This window comes from Ailuropoda melanoleuca, chromosome 10 (genome assembly GCF_002007445.2).
Source record: "Ailuropoda melanoleuca isolate Jingjing chromosome 10, ASM200744v2, whole genome shotgun sequence".
NCBI lineage: Eukaryota > Metazoa > Chordata > Mammalia > Carnivora > Ursidae > Ailuropoda > Ailuropoda melanoleuca.
In genome coordinates, this window is record NC_048227.1 from 59,146,592 (window position 1) to 59,173,733 (window position 27,142).

The window sequence follows — 27,142 nt, forward strand, 5'->3', positions numbered from 1 at the left end:
ATCATTTTCCCATCGCTGCCTGGTGGTGGGTTTGCAGCTACCACAAACTTCATCCAGAGAGCCAAGGTTGTATCCTAATTATTTCTGGAATTCAGCTTGAGGGAGAACAGATAGTGGCCACTTCTTATATTTGCTACACCAGTATTCTTTAGAATTCTTGACTGCTTTGTATTTCTTAAAATATTACAGATTATATGTCCTATCACTCCAATCCACTCTTGGGTCAAACTTCCCCTGTTCATATTACATGGCTTCTGTCTCCTGATTGTACTCCGGTGATACAGGCACCATAGCCAAAGACAAAGACTTGAAGAAAATCCATTGACCATAGGTGAGCACCCAGCACATTTTAAGATAAAAAATCCTACAATTAAGAAAAGACAACCAAAAAAGACAATTCACAGAGGAAGTACAAATTAAGGACAGTAACCAAATAAATCATTTCACTCACCAGAGTATTAAAATTTAACTTTGCCAATCAGATGGAAAGGATATAGAAAACTCTCAGGTACCGTACCCTGGCTGGTGGAAATTGGAAGGCAATCTCAGTCTGTAAAATATACAAAGTGTGGATGGAACTAGAAGGTATTATGCTAAGCAAAATAAGCCAATCAGAGAAAGATAATTATCATATGATCTCACTCGTATGTGGAATTTAAGAAACAAAACAGAGGAGCATAGGGGAAGGGAGGGAAAATAAAACAAGCTGAAATCAGAGAGGGAGACAAACCCTAAGAGACTTTTAATCACAGGAAACAAACAGGGTTGCTAGAGGGGAGGGGGTGGGGAGATGCAGTAACTGGGTGATGGACATTAAGGAGGACACATGATGTAATGAGCCCTGGGTGTGATGTAAGACTGATGAATCACTAACTCTACCTCTGAAACTAATAATACGCTGTATGTTAGTTGAATTTAAATTAAAAAATGAATTATAAAATATATTTTTAAAAAGTTCAAAGTGTAAACCCTATGGTTCAGAGCTCCACTTCATGTTTACTCTAGCGAGAAAGTCACACATAAACGAGGGGCAGGTGCAAAGATATGCTCTGCAAAAGTGTTACTAAAGACTAAAACTTGCAAACCTACTATCCTTCAGTAAGTAGATACTTATGATACTCATACTACATATGCCCTCAGAGAATTTAAGAATTTGGTATAGCTACATACACTAACTTGGAAAGATCTCCAAGAAGTAGTGAGTGAGAAGTTGCAGGCTGCTGTTAAAACAAAAATCCACATTATGTGTTTTTCTAAGGGTACACACAGTATATAAAAAATGCTGGCGGTGCAGGGGGTTTAACGCCAGCCCAGTTCCGTGATTACCTCTGCAAAGTGGAGGAGCAAGCAAGGGGAAGGGACTGAGAGACCATCAAAGCAGACATACTTACCTTGTATAGTTTAAGAAAAAATATTTATGTATTTATATATTCCTTGAATTAAAAATTAAAACTTCAAAATCCCCATCTTGAACTTTTTCTTCTGGCCAAGATGAAGTAAGAGATTGCATTTACCCTCAAACCGAAAAACTGGACAGCACACATGAAACAGTAGTTTTCGATACATTGGACTTTGGGCAAAGGACAGTGATCCTTGAAAGACAGGCAACGATCGACCCAGCCTATTGCCTTGAATTTCTAAGCCACGACGCAGGGGGAGGACACCCAGACAGAGCCCAGTGCACTTCCTGAGTTGAGGAGATGGAGCTGAAAGTCAAGGCAGTTGAAGGCAGCTGGAGTTGCAGAGCAGAGCACCAGGGCAGAAAGCCACAGAAAGAGGACTCTCAGCAACACACTGATCAGCAGAGGCATGAGCTAACTACCCAGGGCTGGGGAAATGTTTCCAGGAACCAGCACCTGGAAGCCCGCCCAAAGCTAGGAACAGAGCCTGCCCTGCTAGCCCAGACTTGAAAGCCTCACGATCCAGGGGCACGAACTACTCAGAAGGGTCTTGCCTCAGAACTGGGCAACTACTAGCCCTCCAATGAATGCTGCTCTGCTCCCACCTAATTATGTTTAAATGCAAGACCTAAAAAGGATCAAACTGTTTTCTATGGCCCAGAACAAAAATAACCAGCACCCAACGGGTTATACCTTAAATCTTGCATGCAAAGAAACTGGAGAAGTATGACCCCATAATGAGCAAAAAAAATCAAACTGACCAAGTATTAGAATTAGCAGACCTAAGTATTAAAAAGAAAACACAGGGGCGCCTGGGTGGCACAGCGGTTAAGTGTCTGCCTTCGGCTCAGGGAGTGATCCCGGCGTTATGGGATCGAGCCCCACATCACTCCTCCGCTGTGAGCCTGCTTCTTCCTCTCCCACTCCCTCTGCTTGTGTTCCCTCTCTCGCTGGCTGTCTCTATCTCTGTCGAATAAATAAATAAAATCTTTGAAAAAAAATAAAAAATAAAAAACCAAAACAACCCAATGTATGTTCAAACACTAAAGAATGGTTACANCCCACTCCCTCTGCTTGTGTTCCCTCTCTCGCTGGCTGTCTCTATCTCTGTCGAATAAATAAATAAAATCTTTGAAAAAAAATAAAAAATAAAAAACCAAAACAACCCAATGTATGTTCAAACACTAAAGAATGGTTACATAGACACAAAAGGTATAAAAACACCCCAAGTGAACTTCTAGAAATGAAGACATCCGAAACGAAAACTACACTGGGCTAGATCAACAGATTAAACTGTGGCCATCAGTGAACTTGAACACGGGAATCTGACATGAAACAGGAAAAGATTAAAAAACTAGACAGCACATGGATGAGCTGTGGGTCAACTTCCAGCAGCACCCGTGTGACCAGAATCCCCAACAGAGAAGGGAAAGGATAAGAAAAAATATTTGAAGAAACAACAGCTGAGAACGTCCCAATCTGATGAAAAGCATATATCCAAGGAACCCAACGAACCCCAAGCACAAGAAACATAGCACATCATCACCAAATTGCTCGAACCAGCCCGAGAAAAATCTTAAAAAGCAGCAAAGGAAAACAAAGATCCATGCAGAGGACAGATTTCTCAAGCAACAATGCCAAGTGAGAAGACACTGGATGGACATCATTCACAGGCTGAAAGCACTAAGGCCCTAACAAGCTTCGGAACCTCTGTCCTCGCTGATGAATGCGCATGTCAGGGCCTACCTGCTGGGCTTGCAGAGCAATAAAAAGTGAGTAGACAACCCATCCCCAGACTGATACAATAAATTCACCAACATTAAATTTCATAATCAAAATGCAAAAACACTTCAGTTAATAAAAAACAACATACTAATTCAATAAACATGTAGATTTATTTTAAATCGGTTTGGTACATGATACAGATTGGTTTTGCGGTTTTTAATGAACTGAAATAGAAATCTCTAAATACAGCAGTGTCTGCCTGTGCAACAAGTGTCTGTAAGGTCAAATAAGGCGTTTTGATAGAACTACATCCACATGAACAAACCAGGAGAAAAATCGGAAAAGGTTTCTATATACCTTCTGGATTTAAAAAAAAACCAAATTATTAATGGCTCAAGATACTAAAGGAAGGGGGAAAAGGCTGTGAGTCCTGTTTAAGAGCTCTTCTTGCAAAATCTAACTGGTTTCATACAATGGTTTTGTTGTCAGAGCAGTATTTAAAATTACAGAAGACGAGAAGCTTCATCAGCCACATTCTCACAACTGCTGTGTGTACTGACACTAATGTGTGACAAGGCATTCATATCCGGGTAAATGATGATTATATTCCACTGTAGCTAAATTTTGCCACTTTGGGAGAAATGGAGATTCTGCATATTTTCAAATAATTCTTGGATCTTACAGCACTCACTAAAAACTAACAGCCATGGCACCATATTAAAAATTTTTGTGAGGTTCCTAGAACTGATACCAGAATATTACTAATGAAAACACAAAAATGTGAGGTAAACCTACCTTTTCCCAAAAACCTTTGAAGCCAGAGATTTTAAACAAGTAAGGCACTTGAAAACATTAGGTGTTATGTACAAATGTGCAAGTAAAACAAACTTTAGCTGTACCAGCAAGTAATAAAGAAACAGTAAATCTTCATTTTAAGAACCTTGAATATAATCATATCTAAATGCAAGGAATTTTGGCTTATGAAATGGACCAAAGCAACTCGTCATTTCCTACTACAAAATATTGAAAACCAAGTGCTAAACTCAGCCCCTATAGGCTAAAGAAACTAAAAAAAACCCAAAAAACAAAAAAACAAACTTTAATGACCCAGAAAAACAAAAGCTTTTTTAAAACTAATGAAAACCTCTGAACTAATCCAGTATGTCAAAGGCAGGGGAGAAGTATCTCTCTAAAACTGAAAAAAATAGTGCTTCCTAAGAAAACTGAAAAAAAAAAAAAAATTAAAGTATGCACGCGTATACTATGGAAACTGAAACTAAGAAGAAAGGATGGGAGAGAAGGAGAAAGAAAGAGGAGAAAGCACAATCCGTCTTTCCAGGGCAATCATCATTAAAAATCTACAGTAATCCAATCAACCGAAAATGTTTAGATTTTCTTAAATTACACTGGTCACATTTCTGGTCTCAAAACTTAAAATGATTGTCTCATTCAAGAGTTAGTAAATGACTCTAAAACAACTTATTTCCTTCTTGCCTCATAAAAAAAGTTGCTTTTCAAGGAAGCTTAGTGGAAATCCATTCAAGGTACAACAGTGTTAGGATACTTCCTGAAGCACAAAGGAAAATTAAGTAAATCAACTTTATCTTCATACTTTTTAACAGCCTAAGAAAAATGTTGGGAAGTTCAATATATGAAGGCTTTCAACTTTGCAGAACATCCTTTAGCTTAACTTGCTCAGGCCTAAAATAAAACAGGAAGTTTTCAATCAAATACTAACAGCATGGTATCTAAAAGCAGGTTTGCTACGGCTCGTCAACAGTTACAGCATCAGACCAACCTTTACCTCCCTAAACGTGAAAGAACAAATCACAAACATCTGAAGTCAGAGTCTACCTTTCAGTCTGTCTTATAAGGCACTGTTCTTTATTTTCTCAGTGATTTAAGGTGCTTTACAAGTATGAACGATAACCTGCTATTTGTTAATGGTTTGTATCCTTTCCATTCATTTCTTTAAATCTGGAATGTAATTCCCTGTGTGGCATCTTATTTCTAATGTAGAAAAAATAACTGTTATCAAGCACAAAATTTTACTCTAAGGATACAGTTTACTCTAAGGATATTAAATTTATAGATTTATTCCACTTTTGAAAGGACAGCCAAAAGTCCACCCAATTGATGCTCATTTGGCACATTCTTCTCAATTCTGGTCACTAAACTACATCCTGAGATAGGATGAAAATAATGCAGCTTTCAGGCTTTAAAATGACTAAATTTAAACTGCCAAAGAGTCATGAGGTTGCCTGTGCAGGACAATGTTTTCCATCACTCACAGAGTTACATTTGGTATGTCAAGAAGAGAGAACATAATCCCACAGCAGCAGCCATTTAAAATAAAAGAAGACAGCCACAAGGATTCATGCAGAATATTTTAAATATTCCTGTTGAGCAAAACGATTTAAGTGATTTTTCTTCAAGGACAATGCTCCCGAGTATCCTATATGCATCCTTTGAACATGTGAAGATCCTGGAATAGCGTCTTCCATGTGGGACATCTTGAAAGAGAATATTTTGGTTTCAGTGAGTTACACACCAGTCCTTGTTAATTTAATGGGTCTGTTTACAGAGTGTGGTAGTTTCGTTCTTTCGATTTGCAGAATTTATAGAGAAAGAAGATTACAGCCTGCACACCCAAGACGAGGACAATTCCTCCAATGAAACTAGCTGCATCGAAGGTAGACTTCCGCCCAGGTTGTGAAGTTGGAGTTAAAGTGGTATTAGTTGTACCTGTTAAATAAGAAAGAAAAAAAATAACAAGACTTACTAAGTCCCATGATCCTCTACCCATAATTTCAAGACACACCTGAGCTTCTACTTTGACTTTGCCATGAGTTAAATTCTATAAAGTATTTGCTCGAGTCAAGTCTTTACAACTAGAATTTATCCCATTTACTCCGTCCAGTGGTCACAGCTACCATACAAATTCAAATATGAAAATGACAGAAAAAGAGTCTCCTGGTACATAAATTATGCCCTGAGAACATGTCAAGCACTTAAAAATTTGCAATTTCTTCAGAAAACATACTGTTAGTTAACTGTTACAGTAAATATTAATATTTGTGTTGAAAATTCATCAACTTTTGAATTTTGCTAAATATACAAGATAAGCAAAAATTTGGTTGCAATTTTTCAAAATACAAAAATTATCTTCAGTATCTGCAATTTATAATTTCAAATCAAAAGAACTTGCTATTAAAGGCACTGTAAATCTTACTCTAAAATTTTGTATTAGGAGCATTACCAAACCATATGGAATAAAAGTAAAAAAGTTTGAATTCCCTTTTCAGGGAATAAAATGTTTCAAGAAGAAACGGAACATAAATTTCTTTTTAGGGAGTAAAAGGTTTCAAGCAGAGCACCATCCATTTTAATGAAAAGCAATTTCGTATTTAAAATAAATTTTTCTTTCTTTTTTTTTTTTTTTAAGATTTTATTTATTTATTCGACAGAGATGGAGACAGCCAACGAGAGAGGGAACACAAGCAGGGGGAGTGGGAGAGGAAGAAGCAGGCTCCTAGCGGAGGAGCCCGATGTGGGGCTCGATCCCAGGACTCTGGGATCACGCCCTGAACCAAAGGCAGATGCTTAACGACTGAGCCACCCAGGTGCCCCCTAAAATAAATTTTTCTTTTTTTAAAATAGAGTTTCAAATACACACTGGTTCTGGTGGCTGTATAATAAATTGGCCAGCTTTAAAATTTTTTTTTTAAGATTTATTTATTTGTGAGAGAGAGAGAGAGAGCGCGCACACAAGCAGGGGTAGTGGCAGGCAGAGAGAGACGCGGGCTCCCCACCGAGCAAGGAGCCCGATGCAGGACTAGACCCCAGGACCCTGGGATTATGACCTGAGCCAAAGGCAGACGCTTAAGTGACTGAGCCACCCAGGTGCCCCAAGCTTTAAAACTAATTACAACTGTTTTGTAATTCTTCTTGCAAAGAAAAAATGGTTTCCTTGAAACCAAGAAAGGTAGCACAAGAATAAGCCAGAAGAATTCCAAAAAAGAAACACAAAACCAAACACAGTATTTTAAATAGGGATAGAGAGAAGGATCCGTTACCTGTGTATCTGCAATGTCCTGTGGCATTACCTGACATGATTTCGTTTACAACACATCAAATCAGCAATTAGGAAACATGCCCTTTTAAGAGTTACAAAGGGGGCGCCTGGGTGGCACAGCAGTTAAGCGTCTGCCTTCGGCTCAGGGCGTGATCCCAGCATTATGGGATCAAGCCCCACATCAGGCTCCTCCACTGCACCTGCTTCTTCCTCTCCCACTCCCCCTGCTTGTGTTCCCTCTCCCTCTGGCTGTCTCTATCTCTGTCGAATAAATAAATAAAATCTTAAAAAAAAAAAAAAAGAGTTATAAAAGAATGTAAAGAAGTTGTGAGAAACATGGCTGAGGTGCACATTCACAGTGATCCTGGCTTTTTAGAGCTTTCTCAGTAAAAAGGATGCCTGTATCATCTTTCCTGCAATTGCCATGATCTAACACAGCACACGACTAATCCCTAACAGTAATCAGTATTTAAGTGTAAGTTGTAAGAAATGACATCTCACCCACAAGTTGTACTAAAAGGGTTTTAGAAAAACACCGTCTCTTAACTCAAAGGTGTCACGCCAAATGTAGCTACACATTAAAGAATGAGGACTTGCAGCAAACCTATCGTGACTGCATTAACAGCCTGCTATGTTGGTGCTCCAAATGTAAGAGGTGAGTTTTAGTTCACAACCATTCATGAATGAAACTGGAAAATGGGGGCAAAAATAGTACAAGGCAGGGCTGCACACCTACCCTACGTCACCGTTAGTTTAAAAACCCCTCCTTACCTGACGTAGTAGCTGTGGTCGTGGCTGTAGAAGAGGAAGAAGGCAGGGTGGTGGTTTTAGCTGCAATAGAAAGAAAGCTTATTAAGAACTTAAATTTCCAAACCTCCCAGTACCTAGCAATTTGTCTTTTTAAAATAACCCTGCCAACTTCAACATGCCTTCCATTTTTTTAAAGAATAAAGGCCAAATTTCAGAGAGTGGTTCACTAACACATCTACACAGCCAGACTACTAGCCTGTAAATCACACTTTCGAAAACACAAAGCAATTGTCTCTGTGTTAACATCTATGTATGTATCTAAGTATGAACTCTATGTATACATCTGGATAAAGTCTGCAAAAAGACACACAAGAGGTCAAGAATCAGTGTTTAGGTGAGGGAACTACAGGGTTTTTTATGCTTCTATGACAAAAACTATTAACTTAAAAAGTCATGGTAAGAAACAAGTATGACTCAGGATTTCTCAAGTAGGTATCAAGGCTGGCTTATGTTCTTCATTTCAAGGGGCTGGCAGACTTTTCTTACAGGGGCAGACAGTAAATACTTCAGGCTTTGTGCAGTGCGTAGTGCAAAAGCAGCCAAGGACAATGTGCAAATGAAGAGGCATCATTCTGTTCCAATAAAATTTTATTTTAAGAACAGGTCCCCTGGGGCCACAGATCCCCCAATTTAAATTATCTGATGATGCCTGTAAAGAAAATGAACTCTTACAAGAAGAATTAATTTGAATGTAAACACATTTTGGGAACCAAAGCACTGTATTAACAAACTTCTGTTAGCACTGATACTACTAACAAATTCTAATCAATGATATGCTAACGATATTGATGGGATTACACGTCTGTATCCTTTTCTCTCACTATGAGCACTGCTGCACATATTTTCCCTACCCTGCTCTTGGATGGACAATTAGGTCATCTCTCATTTCTCCATACTATAAACACCTGGCAGGGAAATATCTGATCTCATCTCTTACAGGGCTGATTCTTATACAGAATTCCTAGATTAAAGGGTATGATTATTTTCAGATTTTTAATTCCTTAAAAGTTGCTGCAAAAAATAACACTTTAAAAACTAAACAAACATATTCTTTCAATCTTAAAACACTTACTAAATTTTGTCTGACAATGGTAGGGAAAAAAGTTTGCAAATTTACCTTTTGATTCTTACTACCAACCCTGTGGACACCGCATAGACTTTTTTTTTTGTAAATAGGCAAAACATTTACACACTTTCACTTTTGACTGAAGTATTACTTTGACAAAATTTTCAAAATTATGCAATATTTAGGGAATATATCTCTACTGACCTACAGTATGTTTCTTTCATTAAAAAATAATTCAGCTGTTATAAAAGCTGCTACTGGTGGGGGAAAATTTTAAAAATACAGTAAATACAGTAAATTAAGTAATCCCATCACTCAGAGTAACATGTTACTTACTGCCAGGCATTGATATAACAAAGAAATTTAAAAAGTAGAACTTAATTGTCTTCCACTTAATATATTATCAACACTCCCCACTATAGTTCTGACATAATCTAATCATTCTAAGTTATTCACAAGTATTTTTACTTATACTATTTATATGTACTAACAAAAGACTATATAATTAACCCCAATGACAGCTTTCTACATAAATCAGATTCTCTTTGTAACATTTAATAATCCCTTAATTTCTCACCTGCTCTCTTTCGGCAGTAGCCATGGTAAGAGACCATATAAAGGTTTGTTTTTCAACCACTAACTGCTGCTCAACAGATGCATTTTCTGTAAGCAAGCCCTGGCTTCCTTCCACTTTTAGAACCAGAGAGAGAAAACAAGAGAGACTCCATGGTACTTCACTGGAGAACCCAGTGTGGATTAAGCATGAAAACTACATTAAGGTTCAGGGAGAAGAAGTTAAAAGTGAGCCCACAATGGTTTTGAAGAAACTGTTTCCTCTTTTCCCCCTTTCAGTTCACATCCTACCTTCTGGAAAGTAATTTTCCCTTAACGTCTTTGCTTTATCAATCTTTAACATCCTCTTAGTCAGTGACTTCTAATGGGTGCCACCACTGTGTGCTCTCCAAAAGTTCCAAAGCATTTGCAGACTTCTATGGCATGAATTATTTCCACTGTAATTCAAGCTACCAGCACAATATCACTGAATGTGCAGCTGGGAAGAGCTATGCACATTTGGCTACCAAAACCTGGTATGAGCTAGCTCGCTACTGCCGAAGTCTTTCACAGTGAGTTCTAGTCCTTGCCACAGCATCTGACCACTTTTTCCTTTGAAAAATTATACCTAAAACACACACACAGTTTCCTGGACACACCTCTCTGCCCATCCCTACTCCATTTCCTCACTGGTCCTATCTCAACCCTTGGACATTACCATTTCCTGGAGTTTGTCCTCGAGCCCTATTCTCTCTGCAAGCTGTTCCAGTGGACACCACTATTGCCTACACAGATCAGCTTACCTGTACTGTCTGCTGAGAGTCTGCCATCACCTCCACCAAGTCCTATCCCTCCCACTCCCTAAGTCTATTTGTATACACCTGCAACTCTTCCCCTATTAGTTCTTCAGAATTCCCGCCACGGGTTATCTATTCTAATCTCCCTGTGTTTACTCTTGTCTCCTGTTCCAGTCTGTCCTCCCAATCTGGCTCTTGACCTGTTGATTGTCCAGCCGAACCACTCCTCACCGTGCACTTCCGAACGCAATCCCTGACCTCGCTGTGCTCTTGCACGTGTACTAACTGCCTTGCTCCACTTGGGAAGCAGTCTTCATGTTTTAATAGGGTCATTTCAAGATTCAGCCAACATCTCCAGGAAGCTGTCAACACATTTGCCATATCGCTCCACATACACACCTTCCTACAACTGTCTCATCGCACTGCACTCACTCACTCACCTTTTTCACAGTTCCTATGATAGACAAAATGCTGTCTTCTGTTTCCAATCCCTACCATCCAGCCTACTATCTGTCCTGGAGTAGAAATTTTTAAATGATTTATTCCTCCTATTACTTTGGTAAAGATTTTTAAAGGAGAAATTATCTAATCCTGTTGAAGGGGTAGAGAAAACTTTCCAGTGGTTGATGGGAATGAAAAGCATATCTTTCTGGAAAGCAATCAATACTCAGTCTTAAAATAATCCTATCCTCTGACCTAGGAATGCTGTTTGAATCAATCCCATCAGGGATAACAGCAAACATTTCCCTGTAAGACATCTGCATGGAGAATGAAAGATGACCTAACTATCCAACCGAGCGCAGGATAAAGTGAATACAACAATGTAAGAGAGAAACTATTCAAATGTGCACAGGCATATTACCCAAGTTCATAATAAGTGCGTCTATTGAGAGAGACACACAGAGAAGACTGAGAGAACCTTATCACTGAAAACATCCTGGTGTACCTCTGCATGATGGGAATTAGAGGGAATTTTAATTTCCTTCAGGCTTCTGTATTTCCCAAGATCTTCAAAAAATCCACAAAAAGCAGTTTGTGGACTCAATGTCCAAAGATACAGCAAATCCTCCCATATTCAATAAACAAGAAACACTGGAGTTCCGTGCCACTGGCTTAAACAGTTCATACTAATGTAATCGTTATGGTCCAAGACCAAATACATCTACTAATTTTTTAAGTTATACTAACAACTTTTAGGTATTTAATTACTAAAAAGTCCATCAAGAGACCTTATAAATCCTGAAAGAGGAAGAGTCAATTATCTTGTATTACCTGTGGAATTCGTTGGCATTGGAGTGGGCTCAGGTGCTATTTAAAACAAACAAACATTAAGTTAAAGCAATCTAAAATATCACAATCTATCACACTCAATCTAAAATATCACAATCTATCACACTATCTTTCAAACTGTAGTCATTTGAATACCACTTGACAATGTTTACATTTAAGCACTACCTTGTGGAGGAGACTGACGGTTGCTCTAACCAATACTGATCTCCCCTTCTTTAGAAATAGACGCACCAATCTATAGTTGACACTTCCCTCCCCCAGGGAAAGACAAACATTTCTTAACCTCCCCTGCAGGTAGGTAGCCCAGTATAACTTCTAGAAAGCATCTGTATAGATATAGGCCTCTTCCCTCTTCCTGTTGGCAGGAAAACCAATTTGATGGCTGGAACATGAGCACTCACCTCGGGGAGTAAGGTCAAAGATATTTTTGAGGAATGAGAATAAAGAGTCTGGGTCTGTACTGGCTGTAGAGTGCTACATAGTCCAAACTAATTCTAACTGATACATCATCAAATTAAGTACAATTACTTACTCAATTTTTCTCTAAATTAGGATCTTTTAAAATGTTTTACTTAATCTTGTTTCTAAGCAATTATTTTCATGAAACCACAGGTTTGATATAGTTATTATTTTCTGACACACATTAAAATAGATACTAAAAATGTTTTTCTTTTATCACCTAAACCAAATTATACGCACTCTATAAAGGTGATAACTGACTTCACATTAATGAAATTCTCAGTCATGAAGTTCAAGTTTGGATGGGAAACCCCCTACTAAAAGTAAATTGTTACAGGTAGTCTTTCAAGGTTACTGACCCACTCCAGAAAACTCTTTTGCTTTATTATCCAGGCACCAAATTAGAAGTTTGACTTCCCTATCCATTTGTAATCTTGTTAGAAAAATCAGCTGTTTCATCTAGAAATTTTAACTATTTCCTGAGCAAAGAGTTAAGGTTAAAGAGTAACCAATTTCTTAAAATTAAAGTGCAAAAATGAGAAAACAGCTGAATACAGAAAAGATTCAACCATAACACAAACTATGCTAGAGATTGTGACAATCACCAGCACCACAATCAGGGAAAGGGCCAGAACAAGACTGTTCAGTCCAATAAAATGCAAATAAAAAGAGGGTCTACACTCAGTGAGTTTTCAGAAGAGTTAAAAAAAAAAAAAAAGTAAAGGAAGAGGCCTCTATAGTACAGCCAAATCACTAAACTAAGCTTCAAAACATTGTCCTTCTATATCAGTACGAATACGCTATTTATAACCAAATTTCTAACAAGATTAGAATTATGGAAACGGCAAACCAAATATTGAAAGAAGGCTTCCTGAGGCAAAGATCTTTCTCACCTCTTGGCTACCTTCCCCAGCAGCCAGTGGGAATACTTACCAGAACAGAACTGTGTTCCATTCACCACCTGGCAATCACTAACTGTTGCATTAGGTGAACAGTAGTTTTTCTCTGTTATGGGGGGAAAAGACACAGAGCACAATCACATGTTTATATTATCTTTGACTTTGTTACTAAGCTCCAGAATTGCTTCCAAAAATCAAACTCAGGCATAAACACTTTAGAAGTCCACAGACCAAGAAAATACTGTTATTCCCTTTTCCTCACTGATTAAGAAATACTACACAGGATTCCTCCAAATATTCTTCTAAACTCCACATGAATCTACTGAACAGATAAATCAGAAACAGTTATATCACAGAATTGTGGCACGACTGCTGTATAGTGAAGGCTGCTAGAATCCGTAAGAGGGCTGAATCATAGGGAGAAGCAGTCAGCATCTAACAAAGGCTTAGTAACCACAGGACGTACTCCATTAGCCCCAGTAGGACCTCTGTTCCAGATCTCTGCTTGGTTTTCTACACTGTCTAAAACTGCTTTCCTGATGGTCAAACTTGCAGCAAGAGTAAAGGAGACCCTTCCCCAACATATCCTACAGTAGGCATTCAAGCCCCAAAACATGCCAACTCTGCCCGACACAGGGGAGAGGGGTGCTCTCTGACATTCCATTTCATGACATTAAAAAAAGTGACTCTTACACCATAAAAAATTTAACCCCAAATTAAGCTAATACCTTAATTTTAAAAGAAGTTTTTAAACTTTCCTATGTAGTGATATGATGCCCAGAACTCTTAGATTTTTTTAACGAATAAAGAAGCTTAATATATAGCTTTGGCTTTTTACAAATATACGTGTGTGTGTGTGTGTGTGTATATACACACATACATACACACCAGATAAATTGTTTTACTGATAAGAAAAAAATGCAATTACCTTACATTAAGAAAAGAGAATATGCTGTAATCCCATGGTTCTAACAAAAACCTTATTGGCATTTCAAAGTATCTCCAACTAGCTCTTTATCCTTCAAACTAAAGGTTAATTTTAAAATTTAACAAAAACACCAACTCTCTTTCCATCTCATTCTTCTCCCATATTTAAGTATCCAACAAAGTTTTATAAGGTCTCTATAGCTCATCTAGCAGGACACTTGCAAAAGATAAATGCCTCCTTTTTCTGGGAAAATATTTTTAGGGGAAAATTTCACAACTTTCTTTTACAGCTGATTTCAGTGTACTTGTCCACTTATTCTTCCAAAGCTTTAAAATCTCTCTTCCTTTAAAAGCTACTGAACCTTAATTATCAAGTCTAAAAAAATGAAGGGGTGGGGACAGAATGGGAGACCAGAGACTTTAGGGGGAATGTTAAGCAATAGGAACTTTAAAGTATTTGATTTGCAAAATAAATAGTACACAATATATCCAATTTTCTACATAATTTTGTTCAGGAATACCCTGTAGACTATCTTAAAACGTTATAACAAAACAGTTTGCATTCTCAAAATTAAAGCAATTCCAAAAATTCTTACCTTTACATTCTATCCAAAAGCAGGTAGGGGTGTCAAGGCTAACATTAAAACAGGAAACACAGCTGTTGCGGCTTTCACAGATTTCTGGTGGGGAGGAGCATATAAAACCAATCAATTGATGCCTCACTTTGAATTTGCACAGCTTACCTTTTTTAAACAAAAGTGAGCATTATGTAAAGTACCAAACTTACTAATTCAGAGAAATGGTAAAATGTTATAGCCCATCAACAGATGAATGGATTAAAAAATGTGTTATACATTTTGCAATAGAACAGTATTCAACCATAAAAAAAGGAAATCCTGCCCTACACTGTAACATGGATGAGCCTTAAGGACATTATGCTAAGTCAGATAGTCAAAGGACAAATACTGCATGATTCCACCTATATTAGGTATCTAAAATAGTCAAACTCAGAGAAAAAAGTAGAATGATGGCTGCCAGGGCTGGGGGAGGGGAAATGGAGTTTTCCTCCTCAAGCAGGGTATAGTTTGAAGAAGAATGAAAAGTTCTGGAGATCTTTTATGTAACACTGTGCTTATAGTTAATAATGTACAGTACCCTTAAAAATTTGTTAGGATGGTAGATTTCATGTTACGCGTTTTTAACCGCAAACACAAAAACACTTCATAAACTGGCTTAATAAGAAATTCCAATCATTACAAATGACTGATGAAGCTGAAATAAACTCAAGAGAAGAAAACCCCCCCACAAGCTAGTGGGAATGCTCATTACCTATTGAAACAACCCTTTTTTACAGGGCAACTATTTCACACTCAGGGTTTCTTGAGCCATTTAAGCATCCTTAAAAAATAAAAATATTGGAAAAAAAGCTGTCTTGTAAGGCCAACACTACGCACAGGGAAATCACTACCCCAAAACATCAGCCAAGACACTGGAATTTTTAATAGTAATAAAAATTTGTTACAGGTTGAACCCAAATTCAGAAGATGCCCATTCTGAAAACCCCAGAGATTTGTAATTCATAAATGATCTGCTCTTGTGACTGTGACTGGAGGATAAGAGACAGTAACATCTGGAAGGGGCTACATTCATGTACATACAATTTAACAAATTAGCAGGGTCTTTGTCAATAATTTAGGCCAAATGGCCCAGAAAGTCTAGACTAGGGCTCTATCCATTTTCCTGGAAGCTAGATGCCTCCAAAAAACATTTACATTTGCTTTCCCTGTGCAAAAAACCAAAACAAAACCCCAAACCAGTTCTGCACAGAGGCCATGCATTTCAGTATTTTATCAATAGTATTTATCAGGAACTGGGACATATACAATACTCTTGAGTAAGGGGTTCACAAAGTAGAAAATAAGTTCTGCAGAGGTTTGCGTACTGATTAAAAAAAAAAGTTGTCTAAAATCTCTTGTGCCTAATGACTAATGTTTGAATAGCACAATGTTATTTACAATGAACTAAACATGCTACCTCTCATTTTCAGCACCAGCTTATCCAACTGCTACTTACAGAAACAAATCATCTCCTTTGTAAGACTTTCAATTACAAAAAGGCAATTAACTTGGTTATCTCCGAGCTTCTCTTTGGAAAAACACTCCAAAAACTAAAATTCTGGGGAGAAACTGCCAAATAAGCAGAAGACAAAATATACTGTGCTCCATCATCTTAAGAACAGTGCAGTTAGAATGTCCAGCATTGTATTGCAATGTACTTTCCTCATCTAACAATTTTTGAATTTCACTATTACATCTTTCTGAATATTAATTAGATATTTTATTAAACTTCTATAAAACACGAAAACCAAGGGAAGACACTTCAAAACAGTAACGGAAGGAGGGGGGGAAGCCAAGGTAAAAATCCTGACACTTCAGCAATTCTTCGGTCAAGATGCCGGCTACTCCTTACTTAACTAGAGTAACCAATCACACTAGATTTCAGGTTTTAAGTATCCAGGGTTCTTTTTCACCTCAAATTTATCTTCCCCTCTCTCTTTTGTGTTGTCACGGCACTGCCAATTTCTGCTGTAAGATTCAGTGTATGCCTCCAGTACCCAAATCCACTGCACAGCTTAACAAAGGGTGTGTTCCCGATCGGTTTTAAAAAATCGACAGACCTGGGTTCCAATGCCAGCTTCACAATCAACTGAACCTACGCTCCCGGCAGTTACTTTATCTCCATCTTCCTCCTTGATTTCACTACTTATCTTCTAGTTTAGCATAAAATACCAAAAAGAATCTATGAAGCATCGGGTACACGAATGGGTACTTTTCTTCCTTTGCACATAGTAAGTTTAAAGTTTAATTAACCAAATGCCCAAACCTCAAATATACCCCACACCTATCCGCAAAATCAATATAGAGTTAGATCGCAGGCAACTTATTTTCTCAGACCCAAGACTGAGACACTGGCGAGCATTAATGTCTTCAGTTTCTTTCCCTCTTTTGCCAACTCCCGGAGAAGCCCCCTTTCGGAGACAGGACCTGGATGGGCAAATGACTAACCCCAAAGAGAGGGAGTTCGACCTGATCGCCAACTTTGGAGGCGAGTCGCCTCGCCCCACGATCTCAACCACACTGCCGCTACCGCGGGAGGAAGCCACGTCCCCTCTTCCCAAGCTGAAGTGAGACTAGGGATTACGAGGCACTTTTTCAAAGCACCTCGGCGTGGGACACTTTGGGGTGGCAAAGAGCCCAACGGCCACCGAGGCTCGGCCGCCCCTGCTCTTCGGGGCGCTCCCCCACCCCTCCGGTCCCGGCCCGGGCTGGACTCGGACCGGCCGCCATGTTGCTGGAGCGCGGCCCGTCCCGGCCCCGGCCCCGGCCCCTTGCGCACCGCGGGCAGGGCGGGCGGCTCGGCGCGGGGGGGCGGGTGAGTACAGGAGGCCCGTTGGGGTGGCGCCCACCTTGTGCTGGACTGGTGACCGGCGCAGAAGTCGTCACCGTCGTCGGAGCTGTCTTGTTGGTGGTCGCTGGAGTCGTGATCACAGTCGTGTTCGGGGTCGGGGTGGGGTTCTGAGCTGCCGTCAGCACACAGAGCGCGGCCAGGCAGGCGGCGGCCCAAGGCAGCTGGCAGGAGAGCCCAGACATCACGTCCTCCGCGCTGGTATTCTGGCGAAAGCTGCGGCGCACTCCGCTCCGTCCGTCCCTCTGTCCCCTGCGGCACCGCCTCGGAGAGTCTGGCCCCTACGAAAGCGCGCCGGGGTCACGTGAGGGGCCCCAGGCCACGGCGTGCGGGGGCGGGGCGAGGCGGGGCGGGGGCGGGCCGCGGACGATACCAACTGCCTGCTACGGGAGGGGGAGCAGGGACAGCGAGAGGAAATCGAGAGAGGCTGTCCTTCACAGTGAACGAAATGTAGCGAGGAAGCTCGCCAGACGCAGGAACCTATTTTCTTTGCCCTCAGATTACCACCCAAGATTCAGCTGGGCTGTTCTAGTTCGCGCGACAGGGAAAGCTCCCACCGGGCTTGGATGGAGCAACCTACGTGAGGTGGCGCTGGCGTCCACCCGAGCGACCAGGGAGGCCGCAAAACCGCGGCCCCATGTGACTTTCCGGGCTTCGCCTCCAGGACTCGAGTCCGCCAGGCGTTGGTTTCCGTGGGGGTGCGTTTAGAACCAGCCCGTGAATTAAGTTTGTGGTGTGTCCCCGCATTCCCGAAGGTGATTGCCCAGATCTTGAGTAGGACCCGCGCTTCTCTCCCTTGAATTTTCTGGAAGTAACCCTATGTTGGGATCCCCCAGGGAAATGAAGAAGCCACGTGGTTGAGTTTCTGCTCCGCCGCCCACTTAGTGTGAGCGGCCAAAACACCGAAAGCGGTCTCCAGCCTTCCAGCCAGAGCTGTATACCGTGTACCTCTATCCCACCTTCCCAACCTGTGTTTTCCGAATTTCTTGCTATTTCAATCAGCGGCAGCAGCAGTCTGTCAACGCCACCACTACAGAGAATCAGAGACGAGCTGGGTTGGAAATCCGTCTGCTCCGTTCCCACCACCACTTTACAGGTGAGAAAACCGAGACTCAGGAAAAAGTAACGACCGAAACATGATGCTTGACTTAAGGACTGGATTTTGAAATGCCCCTTGACTGTCACTGCTCAGGCTTTTAGGATAGGTGAGCGCCATCTGATGTCCAGCCTCACAAAATATTCACAATTGCAGTCATGCTTATATTAAGGAGTAAAAATTAGATGATAAAAGTTGTTTTTTAATGCCAGGTTTTTTTAATTATTTGTATTTATCGCGCAAGCTTAATTATGCACATTTACCTTAACATACGAACATTAATTGCTTTTATGAGATCTGCTTTGCTATGAAAACACGAAAAAAGTTGGCTTTATAAACGTCTTTTTTTGCCTCAATTTGAAGGCTTTAAAACTTTCTAGAAGCTAATCAGTGGGGCCCTTTTGTACCCTCATGACCGTCAGTATTTGTTCTTTGATTACGCTAGCTGGCTGTTCGCTTGATGTAAACAAGAGACACGAAATTTGATCCAACCTATGGCCAGAAGAATTGAGAGTGCAGCCAGGCGCTTAAATGAGGTCCCATTATGAGCCTTCAGTGAACTGTTTCCTCTTCTCAGGGTATGGCTTCCACAGTATGCACATGTCCCTCTGACACCCAGACAAAGGAAGGCACTAGTCAACTTTTGTGTTTTTTTAAGGTTAAAAACATAATAGAAGTTCTGTTTTCTGCCTATACCCGCATGGATCATCTTGTTTACACCCTAGGATGAATAGGCCCCATTGTGGAGGACGTTGTTTTATAATTTGTCATATGGGTGTTCAACTCTAGTCTTCAGATTTTTATAGTCTTTATAAAAGGACATTTCATTCTTTTTATTTAAGATTAGAAAAGCAATGGCTTATTTTATGTGGCATCTGTTGAGCTAGCTCAGGGAAGACTTCCAAGGTCACTTCACCGTTCCAGAGCAAGGAATGGCATCTATAACACGGTTTTAACAACATATATTAAACATTGTAATATTTAAACAAGTGTCAACAAAGAGGATTGTAATAAATCAAAGATTAATAGTGAACTGAAATTGTGGATTCACGTTCTTACTCTTAACACTGTGATTGGATTGATTATAAAATCCTAAAGATACTATCATTAGGAAGCTCTTCACTTTGACTATGGATATTTCTCCCATAAGTGTTTTAGGGTTTCAGAAGGGAGCATTACACTTAAGAGCAGTTGTTCTCAATCTTGGCTGAAGATAGAAATCACCTGGGAAGTTTTGAAAAATCCTGATGCTAAGGTACCAATTTAATTACTTTGGAAAAATGCCTGGGCGTCAGGATTTTTAAAAACTCTCCAGGTGTTTTTATTTTTAAAGATTTCTTATTTATGTATTTGAGAGAGAGAGTGAGTGAGAGAAAAAGGGAGCATGAGAAGGGAGAGGGTGAGTGGGAGAAGTAGGCTCCCTACCAAGCCAGGACCCTGATGCAGGACTCGATCCTGGGACTCCGGGTGCACGACCCGAGACCAAGGCAGTCTCTCAACTGAGCCACCCAGGGACCTCTCTCCAGGTGTTTTTAATCTGCAATGTAGGTTGAAAACCACAGCTTTACTCTTCTCAAAATGTGGTTCATGAACTCTGGTACATTCATATCACCTGAAAGTTTGTTAGAGCTGCAGAATCTTGGGCCTCACCTCAGACCTCCCGAATGATAATCTGCATCTTTTTTTGAGATCCACATGTACATGTGTTTCAGAGTTTGAGAAGATGTCTTTACATTATGACCTGTGGAGACCTAGCCTCCTGAATTGCTGCAGTTCTTAATAGTGACTCATCTACAAGATGACATCAAGCAAAACATTTTGTAAAGTTTTCGTTTTGTTTTACAAATATACATAAGGGCAAGGTACAAATGCAGAACTCTTGGATGTAGATTCTGTCTAGGCGGGCACCTGAAATGTATTTATTTTTATTTCTTTGCTTCAAACCCTGGGTCTGCTGGAGTTTTTTCCGTTCTCTCTCTTAGCCTGTTAGAAAACAGAAGGAATCAGCTCTTCTAACATATCCCTTAGGAACTACCCAAGTTCAAGCTAAACTACACCCCAGGCAGCTTTTGGATACCGTGCATTACTATTTCTTCCCCCTCTGCCCAGGTATTGTTGTGTTCTTCCTCATCCTGCCTTGGAGAGCTGATCTTCAGCCAGAACACTCCCAGGTGAACATTCTGGTTATCAAAATATTGAAGGGATTTTGGCCTGACTGCCAGAGGGCAATGCCCTGAGCAGCCCAAGTGTCCCAGTCCCCCTGACCTAAGACCCCTCTACCTTGTTGCCTTTCCTGCAGCTGGAGGGCTCACTCCCAGTCCAGCAGGAGCTCCAGGACCCTGAACCAGGCCTCTCGTTGCTGTCCCTTCTGATTGGTCAACGTTTACATATGTCTATGCTGCCTTGATGAAATCAGTTTCTTGTCTCATCATTTTTCCTCATTCTGTTGTCACATCTTGTATTTTATAACTTTTTCTTGCACATACGTGCATGCCACAAATCTCGAATATCTTTTTTAAGATTTTGTTTATTTGAGAGAGTGCGTGCGCTCACACCGTTTGCAAGCAAGGGGAGGGGCCGTGGGAGAGGGAGAGAGAGAATCCCAAGCAGACTCCACCCTCCTGCCGGGCCTGACACAGGGCCTGACCTCACAATCCTGAGATCATGACCTTAGCTGATATCAGGAGTCGGGTGCTTAACCAACTGAGTCACCCAGGCACCCCATCTATGTTTTTAACACATCCCGGTGGTTCTTTTTTTTTTTTTTTTTTTTTAAGATTTTACTTATTTATTTGACAGAGATAGAGACAGCCAGCGAGAGAGGGAACACAGCAGGGGGAGTAGGAGAGGAAGAAGCAGGCTCATAGAGGAGGAGCCTGATGTGTGGCTCAATCCCATAACGCCAGGATCATGCCCTGAGCCGAAGGCAGACACTTAACGACTGCACCACTCAGGTGCCCTGCATCCCGGTGGTTCTTAATGTGTGATCTCCAGACCAGCAGCATCAGCACCACTTGGAACATATTGAAAATGCAGATCCTCTGGCCCACTCCAGACCCACTGAATCAGAAATTGGGATGAGGCTCAGGAATGTATTTTGTTGATAGGCTCAAGCACTTCTCATGCACACCGAAGTAAAAAGAACCTATGCTTTATCACATTTCAGAGCCCTCTAATCAAATACCAAACTTTGTACTTTATGTTGCATATGTTACTATCGAGTTTGTTACAGATGTTTTGTATGATATATAAAATTTATTTGAGATATGGACTGGCTAGATCGGCCAAGTTGAGATTCCATTTTAGGAAGGGTGGTGGATAATATAATCAACATAGTAGTTTTAAAAAATGAGGAGAGCATATCACTAGGTGTAATGGAAATCCATTTTAATTTTGATATACTTCTGAATAAATTCAGTCAATTGAAAATTAATGTGATGTTCATGACAATAGCTAAGACTGAGCATAAGAGGGACTTGGTGTTTCTTGAGTGATGATGATATTCTTTCGGTCAGTGGCAGATTGACTGGTTTTTGTGGGCTAACATTCCAGAAGGGAAGTTAATTTTTCTTGAGTAGTTGGTACGTGTCAAGCATCATCAGAAGTGTCTTTACATATTATCTCAGCCCTCAAACCACTGTGAGGTAGATGTAACCCCATTTTACTAATGAAATTGAAACCCAAAGTAAGTAGTACTATTATTGATTTCATAAAGTTACTCAGAGAATCTCTTAAATAAGTTGTAGAGTCAAACAGAACTAACAGCTTCTTTACTTCTATCTCTTCTTTCTACAAATGATGAAGGTGAAAGAATAAGTTATTTAATTGCTGCATTGCTGGGTAACTGGGACTAAAACACTTCTAATTTCAGGTATGTATAAGGTGCAAAAACTCAGAATATGGAATCCTGAGGTTGCCAGACTATTCATTCATTAACAAATAAGGGGCATGGTTTGCAGTTGGGGCAAACAAATTCTTTAGATAGAATTTTAAATGTTTATCTCAAATCTCCCAAAATAAGAAAAACATCCAGATACTATGATTCCCTTATTAACATGACTTAGTTTAAGTTACAGGATATGAGTTTGACTTTGCCATATCAGCAGTTAGGGGAAGATCACAGAATATTTTGTATAAATCATGAGAATGCCTTTACTTTCATATTTGTAGATGTGGAAAAGTCTAGAATTCCTTCTGTTTAATCAAATCAGAGTCTTTCAATTTGGTTAAATCAAAGTCTTATATTTGGAGTTAATTGGGATAAGCTTTTGAATCCTTGAATCATTTTTCTTCAAATGACATGGTTAAACATACATATCATCTGATACAGAATACATTCTAATGTGGAAGTATCACTGTGCATACCTTTAAATGGTGGTAATAAGAATGACTGCATATACGGATCTGTGATTAAAGTTTCTACACAGCCTGAGAGTAGGAAGTGGGAGTGGACAAAGGGACCGGGAACTTGCCATCCTTTAGACGGTTGGTAGAGTTCTACCTTTCCATTGCAGGTAAGTTGAAAAATAAAGGCAGCTGGAATCAGTTTCTTACACCCATGCAAATATCTCGGTTCTTTCACAATATCAGATAAAATGCTTAATTCCCTTGTATACGGGTTCATGCAAGTAAGTAAGAGCAAGTAAAAATTGCTCTGCTGCTTGTTATTACATGACTAATGCTTATTAATTTGTTTTAACCAGGATCTCTGCAAAGCATCAGTTTTGTTCATCACATGCTTCACTAGTTGGTGAGAGGCCCTGTGGCAAGCCACCCTTTGACATGTCACCAGGATGACCAGAGGAACCCATCCAAAGGCCCAGAGAGAGGATCTGGAGACTTCATGCAAATAGCTTACCTCTCAGGTTGGCCGAAACTCTTCAGAATAGAGGAAGAGGAACTATCTCCTGTTTAATGTTTCCCAAATCTTGTTATTAATCACAGTCATTGAGTAGCTTTTAAAAAATACAACTTCCCAGGCCAACCCCTGAAGGTTATACACCAGTAATTTATTGAGCATACATTTAATGAGCGCATTTAGCATTAAAAGGTCCTATTCTAGATCCTGCATACAAATTATTGATTCCTTGGACCTTCACAACAACTCTATATGGTAGGTACTCTTGCCTGAGTCCATGCATCTAGGGAATGTCAGGGCTAGGATTCAACCCAGGCTGTCTGGCTCCAGAATACACATTCTTAACACTCTGCTGCCTCTGGGTCACTTGAGAACGTGACGTAGGCAGTATGCCTTCTCCCCATCCACTGCCAATCTTAGTAGAAAAGCATATACCAAATAGCAATAAAGCTGTTATTAAAAAAAAAAAAAAGAAAGAAAATCACATTTCAATTGTCAGGAGGTAGGGATGGGTGGTGGGGAGCAGGGGAGTAGGTGTAACTATAAAGGGGTAGACCAAGGGAAGTCTTTTTGAAAAGTTCCATGACTTGACTGTGGGTCATATGAATCTACACATGAGAAAATGATAACACACATGGTACTGATTTCAATTGCCTGGTTTACATATTGTACAATAGTTGTTGTGTAACATATGCCCACCGGGGAACCTGGGTGATCGGTACACAGGACTGCTCTGTACTATTTTTGCAACTTCCTGTAAATGCATAATCATTTCAAAATGGAAAGTAAAAAAAAAAAAAGCATATGCCTCCTTTTGGCAACCCCCAAGTCAATTAGAGGCCTGTCTCTTTAAGATTGGCTCAGAGAGATCGTTCTTGGAAGACAGACCTTCCGCAAAGGGCAAGAAAAACCCAAAAACGTGATGGCTTTGGGCAGAGCACGAACGCAATGGCGGCGGTGGTGGAGGCAGTTGAGCTCACTCTGTTAGTCACGCATTTCAGTAACTGCAAAGAGGGGGCTGAAACCAGTTACTTGTGTCTTGCAGTGATTCCCAAATGACTGGTGCCCAGCTGGCTGAACCAGAACCTCTGGGTTGAGCTAAATGAAGCAGAGTCCCTTTCCCACACTTAGAGACTCTGACTCAGTAGATCAAGGACAGGGTCCTGCAGCCTGTGTTTTCAAAGCTCCCCAGATGATGGGTTTGAGAATCTCAGATTAAGGAGCAGCTGATAAAGCAGGATCCCCAATAACACCTCAGGAGTCAACCACTACAGGGTTCATTGGGGTTGCGATGATTAACCCAAGCCCTTGGTTTTCATGTGCTTGGTGTGGCTCAGAGATAAGCATTCTCTTCATGTCGTATAAAAATATCCAAAGTATATCCCCATTTCTGAATGCTGTGTGTAAACTGTGAAATGTTACAATGAATTTTTCTATTGCCTCTTTTCTATTTGGTTATTTACCAAGTTTCTTAGGGCAGAAATGTAGTTTACAAACGACATAATTCTGTTCCAGGTGCTTTAGGATTGGCAGGCTATTAGGTCCTGCTGCTAAACTAAGAATGGTTTTGGCTACAAGTAGCAAAATAACCAAGTAATAGTAATGTCAACAAGCAGGAGTCTATTCGTCTCACAGTAAAAAGTCCAGAGACAGGTACTTGCTGGGATTGGTTCTGCAGCTTAAGAGCTGGAGCTGACATCTCCAGTTCTCTTGGCCTTTCCTTCACGGCTCTGGCCTGTCTGCATTCAAGACTGGTTGAGGGGAAAGGGCAGGACCACTGGAATTCTAGTCTTGTCTCACTGGCCACATGGTATCCCATGGCCACTACTGGCTGCAAAGGAGGATGAGAAATTAGGTGTTTTATAGTCTCTGTGGCAGAGGCAAGAAAGGATAATGGGGAGGGTTTGGGTGTTGGGAGGGCCAACCTGCAGTGTCTGTACAGCTTTCAAATTAAATTTTATCAAGCACTGTTTAATTAAATATAGAAACAGCTGATCAGATGCATAATAAGAAGTTGTCAGAAAATATTGTTATGAAAATCAGGCATAAAGATCTCCACTGTCAATAATTATACATCGTTGTTTTGGTCTTTCATTCTCTGTTGGAACCAATTCTAGTTTTTGAAGAACTTCTGTTCCTTCGATCAATTGCCTGTATAGGAGGAAAAAATGGAAAATTTAGTCATAAATTTTCACATTAGCTTCTATTCCTAAATTGAGCCCTATCCTGTTTAGCTAAGGCTATTTCCTATAAATCAGATTAACATCAGTCATAAATATCATAAATAGTTCTAGATATGTCCACTTTGCCATGGTCCCGCCACATCTGTTCTAGGACCCTTTCAATCTGTCATCCTTGTTGCTGTCAGAGCGATGATCTATTAAAAATGCAAGTCAAAAAAAATTTGCAAGTCTGACCTCACTTCCCCGTTTCAAACACTTCAATAATTTCCCATTAGCCTTATGATAAAGACCAAAAATCTCCACCATAGCCTGCCACGGGCTGCCTCCCCACTGCCCTCCAGTGCTGTCCTGGGGCGTGCTCCCCTGGCTGTCTGCCCCAGCTGAACTGACTGCAGTACCTCAGTATCCCGTGTTGCTCCCCTGCCATGTCTGTCTGCTATGCTCCTGCCCCCCACTTCCCCTTTGCCTCCCCACCTCCTGGTCTTCCTTCAGGTCTTAGCTCAGTGATCACTCCTCATCACTCCCTGCTTATGTCAAGCTCCCCGTCATCTTTATAGGGTGAATTTGACATTTGTTTGTATGCTTCTTTGATTAATTTCGGATTCTCCCATGAGGACATAGTTCATGCTTTTACTTAGTACTCAATATCTAACACACCGCCGGCGCCTAGTAGGCACCTCATCAGCGTCACTGAATACGTGAAGAAAAGCTCAAAGCCGTGAGTTTGGCTCTCTGTAGACATTGGCTGGCCATGAGCTGCACCTCCCTGAGTGGAGCTAGTCTTATGATGGTTCTCTCAACTGAAAGAGAGTAACGTGGCTCCCCTTGCCAGTGATTGAGTTGAGGCAGCAGCTGAGGGGAGGGTACGGTTTCCATTTCATTGACGGGCACACGGCAGTGCTGGCACTGCTCAGGCTCTAGTCATCTCTCTGTCCGCCTCCGGCTGTCCCAGTCAGAAGCCATGACACAGAGCCTGACCCAGGTACATTCTGAGGATGGAGAGCAAGGGATAAGTAGACAGATTCATCTCTGACCAAAGAGGATGTAGAGCCTGTCCTCCAGATTGCTGTCACAAATGCCGAAGGAGCACCTACTGTGTGCATCTCTCCACCGTGACGGGTGTTAGAACAGAAGGTGCGAGTTTTTACAGAGTGCCAAGGAGGACAAAGCAGCAGTTTGATTCTGGTAGTCAGGACGTTTCTGACTTAAGCCTTGAACAGGGTTTTGGCAGACTAGAGGGGGGCAGAAAGGAACAAGGTAAGCAATGGCCCACAGGCTGTCCTGGGAGTGATGGCACTCTGGCCTGGCCGCAGCTCAGCTGCCATGGTGAGTTTCCAAATCTCCATTTCCAGCCTTTGCCCCCCTTGAATACCTACTTGTGGTATCCCAGAGTTGCCTCTTGCCTCGTGTGTAGGTATCCTGACCCGAAACATAGCTTGTCCATCCTAAATCCGTGATCTTCTCTCCCATATCCTCATATTCTCGATCTTGGTGAATGGCATCAACCAGCCAACCAGTTCTAAAATCCTGGGAGTTTCTC

The 27,142-nt window shown here is 40.8% G+C and overlaps 2 protein-coding genes across 2 annotated transcripts in view; both read right to left on the reverse strand.

Moving 5' to 3' along the window:
• Window positions 1–3,276: 3,276 nt before the first annotated feature.
• On the reverse strand, window positions 3,277–17,771 carry CD164 (CD164 molecule). The gene is made up of 6 exons (XM_002925652.4): window positions 17,467–17,771; window positions 14,597–14,680; window positions 13,108–13,179; window positions 11,698–11,733; window positions 7,972–8,031; window positions 3,277–5,870 (listed from the first exon to the last, which is right to left on the reverse strand). Exons 1-6 carry the CDS (start codon window positions 17,648–17,650, stop codon window positions 5,704–5,706), a joined length of 603 nt encoding a protein of 200 aa, XP_002925698.2. The 5' UTR covers window positions 17,651–17,771; the 3' UTR covers window positions 3,277–5,703.
• A 7,666-nt stretch (window positions 17,772–25,437) lies between these two features.
• Window positions 25,438–27,142, reverse strand: part of PPIL6 (peptidylprolyl isomerase like 6) — a 31,106-nt gene continuing 29,401 nt past the window's right edge. Inside the window, exon 8 of the mRNA XM_002925651.4 lies at window positions 25,438–25,570. Within this exon, the coding sequence (XP_002925697.2) occupies window positions 25,459–25,570 (112 nt within the window). The 3' untranslated portion in view covers window positions 25,438–25,458. The remainder of the gene's footprint in view (window positions 25,571–27,142) is intronic.